Consider the following 4,722-nt stretch of genomic DNA (forward strand, 5'->3'; position numbering starts at 1 on the left):
CATCCTGCTCCGCCCTGGTCACCGGCCCAGTCTGGTCCGCCCACGCTCTGCGGCCCAGGCCCGCCTTGCCTAGTTCCTGGTCCCGTTCCCCTGCACGGGCCTGGCCCTCCATCCCTCCCCCTAGACCGCCTGTGCTTCACCGCCCTCCTGAACTTTTTTGGGGTTTTTTTTGTTTTGTTGGGCGTCAGGAGCCGCCCTTAAGGGGGTGGTTATGTCATAATGTGGGTCTTGTGTCCTGTCATGTTTAGTGGTTCCCTGTCTTGTCATTAGTTTTCCCAGGTGTTTCCCATTTACCACGCCCCCTTGTTATCCTGTTAGCTCGTTGGTACTTGATTATTTAAGCCCTGTGTTTCTGCCCTGTCTTTGTGAGTTGTTATATGTTTCAGGATTAACGTGAGTGTTGGTTTCCCAGTGTAAAGATTCTTGTTCCACGTTCTGTGTCTCTGTTTGAATTATAGTTTGTTTAAATAAAGCGTGTAAACTGTGTTTGGATCCAGCCTCCTATCTGCCTTCACGCACCACGTTACACATAGGCCTATTTGAACTTTTTTTTTTTAAAGTAACACAATAGTTACTTTCTCTGGTAATTAGTTACTTTTATAAGGATATTACGGTGGCCGAGAGGTGCAAAACAAATCACAATTATAAAAACAAAATAACAATTAAAAAAACACAACGACAATTCAGAAAACACAATAACAATTCAGAAAACACAATAACAATTCAGAAAACACAACATTTCAAAGAAAACGGAAAAGGTAGGTACATTTTGAGAATGGCAAACTTATCGCTGATTGGACGAGACACCTGTCAATCAAGCGATTACTGAAAGTACCGAGGTTAGAAAAGCAATTCGTTTTTGAACGTGTGGTGTGAATATGTATTGTCCTTACTGTGGATTAAAATATGGCGTCCTTCCAAATTTCTGCAATTCATGTGGAAAAAATCTCGAGGTTTTAAAAGAGACACGACAGAAAACGCCCATGCCAAAGAACGTGAGAGGTATGGCTAGATAGCATAGCTAGAACGTGTCTTGGTCTTGACTTGGATTTATAATACCAAGAAAGAATTTGAATATTAAGCAGTTAGTGTGTGAACAGCATTGATGTTTAGTTTCTTGCATAGATACAGGTGTAGGCTCAACACCTGCGCCCAATTTGCAACAGTTTTTGGAATACCGAAACCTGAAATCGAAGGAAAGAACGAACTTTTCCTTGGGAAAGAAAGGAGGAAGCAAACACGAGCAGAAGAAAGTACAGGTACAGTATAATTTTAAAATGGGTGTTAAGCGATTGTTTGTGAATGGCACTTTTGCTAAAGTGATACAGTTGTTTTTTGTTTTTGTTTTCTTACAGATTAATATCGGTATAATGTGTCTACAGAGTGGCTACTTAAAACCACAACGTGGGAAAACACTCCCCTTATTCATGGACCCACAAATAACTGCGAATGGTCTCCTCATGATGGCTGAAAAAAAAATGAAAGACTTCAATAAAGACATGGAGGAAGGACCCTACATACTTCTGTACCCCGATGGCTCTGAAGTCATTAATATTCCAGGGACACAAAGGCCCTTTACACTAAAATATTACAAAACAGAAATTGGAAAGCAATATTCAAGGATAAACTTGTTTATTTGCAGACAGAAAGACTTTATAGGTTAGTTAGCTAAAATTCATGCTTCAACTGTTTAAGCATAGTTAATTACCATGGTTTTGCTTTGTTCTGTGTCTTGCAGAACAGGTTCTCAGTTCAGAATCTGACTCCGAAGTTGTCATAAAAACCCGGAAAACTGATGAATCTAGCCTGGCTGACACACTGGTAAGATTAATATTCAATTGTTGAAAACTAAAAAAAACATTTTTTACGTTTTTATCAACTACATATATTGTTGTAATTATTATCATTCTTTCAGCCAATAATACCTCAGCATACAAGCACGCCACAAGACAGCATGAACAGTAAAATGTAAGATGTTTTCAATCTTGTCATGGCTCATGTTCGCTATAAAAGCAGAAGGAATTGGATATTGTGCATCTAATCTAAAGGGCTGTAAAACATCTGATTACATCTGTTCACAGTTTATATCTAATCCTTGTTGTTTGTGTGCTGTTTAGTGATTCTACCGTGGAACCGTCTCAAGGAAGTGGACAAGGACATGTAGAAGAGGTTAGTAGTAACCGTGGTTTGAACCCATTATTCAGACTAAAATTACCTGTAAATTGTTTTTCGGAGCTTATAGTTGTCTATTGTTGTGCTTTTAATAAGCCACTACACAAAAAATAATAGAAACTGCCAGCCACAATCCAATTAGAATCTGTTGTGTGATGCCTTGTATAAAATGACTCTAAGATACAGTTATATCATGATAGCTGTTGATGAAGCCTGATTTCTGTTTTAAGATAATGCTCTCAGACTCAGAGGATGACCGTCCAGGTACTTCCGCCCATGTTGCGACGCAGAACTGGTGTTACAGGTTTGTTTGGTTTATTAAATCTTTTGTCATGGAATTTGTACATTTTTACATTTGTGCATAATGATGATCTCTTATTTGTAGAAAATACATGGAGGTGTATGCGCCTGTGACTACTGAAGAAGACGATGAGCTTTTAATCACAGCACACGGTCTTGACCTCCCAGTACCAATAGAGTAAGCTAAAAAATATGTTGATTGGAGAATGTAAGTCTACAAATGCTGATTACATTGATAAAAAATACTTTTTACTCTCTTTAGGGAACAAAACAGTGTAACAGCTCCTGATATTATTTCAAATCTGGCCCTTGTTATTGATCGAAAAAGTGTCAGCAGATTCAACATAACGAGATCCAATGTGTGGGATGGGGCAGTCAGAGGATTTAAACGCGTCTCATACTCGGAATTCAATGACATGTTTGTGAAGTTCTCTGATGATGCTGGCTTGTTGGAAGAGGGTCTTGATACAGGGGGACCAAGAAGGGAACTTCTCACTTTACTAATGAGCTGCCTGCAGAATCGGCCCATTTTTGATGGACCTCCCAATAGACGCTACCTGGTATACAATTCAGTTGGTGAGTATTTAAGTTTTGTTTTGTAAAGGAGTTCAATAAAAATAATTGTGTGTGTTACAGACATTTTTCACTGTAACTGTTTTATTTAGTGTGTGATTTCGCTTTACTTTCTATGACAGCTGTTAGGGAGGATGAGTATTTCTTGGCAGGGAAAATGATTGCAGTGTCAATAGTGCATGGTGGACCAGGGCCCCATTTTCTTTCTAAAGACCTGGTAAACCACATTGTAGGCCAGCCCTCTTTCAGCGCCACTTTAGAAGATGTCACAGATGAGGGTGTAGTGAACGTGCTGCGAGAGCTATGGTAATAGACATGTTTTAGGTGATTAGTAAGGTTACTTAAATATGTATGACCCTAGAAATGATCAGTAGCAAGTGTAAAACAATTCTGCTTTTACGTATTTATTAAGTGGTGAATTATTTCACTTTCAATTCCGATGTGAAAAAAAAATCTTGGACATGAAAACCAATGTACTGTTGTTGATTTTGTTTTAAGATTCAGATTGCAACTACTTTGGAGTCACTACAAGAACTAATCTTGAAAAACAGCACGCTGCTCCAAAGTGCTGGGTGTTTTCGATGCGTGAAGAGCATTGAGGAGAAACACACAATTGTGGAAGAATACGTCAGGTGGTATGTGATAGACAGAAACCACAGTGTTATTAAAAGGTAAAATTGTAAAAAAAAAAAAAAATCATACACATTACAACATACCTATAGTCTTTCACAATGTTACTTTATTTCACTAAATTATTTACTGTTTATAGCATGAATATTACATTTTCTACAAGCCTGTGACTAAAACAGCCTAAACTCTTGACTGCTTTTATAGATTTAAAGATGGACTTGCCACACTGCTGTTTCTGACAGCACTTAAGCAGCATCCAAGTGTTTTGGCTTCTTACCTCTGCCACACTGACAAGAAGCTGACAGCGACCGATTTGGAAAGCCTCTTCAAAGCAGAACTCAGCCCAGTGGGTAGTAACCAGAGGCAAGAGGAATCCAAGATGCTTTGCTTTTGGTCAGACTATCTCCTAGACTGTAAAGGTTTGTTATTTGTAGTTTAACAAACAATGTTCTGTTTTCGGTTAATTTCAGAAATCTTTAGATCAATAGTTCACCCAAAAATAAAAATGTCAAAAAAAGTTCTCCTGCTCACTCATCTTGCAAGTTAGGGGTGGGGGAGAAATTAAATTATGAATAGTGTCTTCCAAAAATATAATAAGGGTTGTAATGAAATACGTTTATAATACTTCTGTCCCTTTTTTGAAGTTAAAGCTAGTAGATCTACTGTCGTTGTATGGACAAGAGCAAGCAATTTGTGTTCTGCTTTAGAAAGCAAGTCAAAGTAATTTTCAGGTTATTTAAAGGATTAGTTCACCTCAAAATGAAAACTTACCAATAATTTACTCACCCCAATGCCATCCAAGATATCCATGTCTGTCTTTCCTCAGTGGAAGAGAAAACAAGTTTTTTGAGGAAAACATTTCTGGATTTTTCTTAGAATAATGGACTTTAATGGCAACCAACGTTTTGAAGTCCAAATCAATGCAGTTTCAAAGATCTTTGTAGTGCTTCAGCGGCTGTGCACGATCCAGCTGAGGAGGAGGGGCTTATCTAGCGAAACGATAGGTCATTTTCTAAAAAATATATATACTTTTTAAATAAAATTGTT

The 4,722-nt window shown here is 38.1% G+C and overlaps 1 protein-coding gene across 1 annotated transcript; it reads left to right on the top strand.

Annotated features, from left to right (window-relative positions):
• The first annotated feature begins 1,077 nt into the window (after positions 1-1,077).
• On the top strand, positions 1,078-4,183 carry LOC130099742 (uncharacterized). Its single transcript, XM_056265541.1, has 10 exons — positions 1,078-1,259; positions 1,356-1,659; positions 1,739-1,821; positions 1,916-1,968; positions 2,118-2,169; positions 2,403-2,476; positions 2,558-2,650; positions 2,735-3,048; positions 3,544-3,716; positions 3,880-4,183. The coding sequence occupies exons 2-9, from the start codon at positions 1,371-1,373 to the stop codon at positions 3,642-3,644; spliced, it is 1,059 nt and encodes a 352-aa protein (XP_056121516.1). The 5' UTR covers positions 1,078-1,259; positions 1,356-1,370; the 3' UTR covers positions 3,645-3,716; positions 3,880-4,183.
• The last annotated feature ends 539 nt before the right edge of the window (positions 4,184-4,722 follow it).

Source organism: Rhinichthys klamathensis, unplaced genomic scaffold (assembly GCF_029890125.1).
Source record: "Rhinichthys klamathensis goyatoka isolate OS25496 unplaced genomic scaffold, OSU_Roscu_1.1 h1tg000236l_1, whole genome shotgun sequence".
NCBI lineage: Eukaryota > Metazoa > Chordata > Actinopteri > Cypriniformes > Leuciscidae > Rhinichthys > Rhinichthys klamathensis.

Coding starts and splice junctions, on each gene's coding strand:
- LOC130099742 (XM_056265541.1), top strand. CDS start 1,371: ATGTGTCTACAGAGTGGCTACTTAAAACCACAACGTGGGAAAACACTC. Junction 1,660..1,738: donor CAGACAGAAAGACTTTATAG/GTTAGTTAGCTA, acceptor TGTGTCTTGCAG/AACAGGTTCTCAGTTCAGAA. Junction 2,651..2,734: donor GACCTCCCAGTACCAATAGA/GTAAGCTAAAAA, acceptor TACTCTCTTTAG/GGAACAAAACAGTGTAACAG.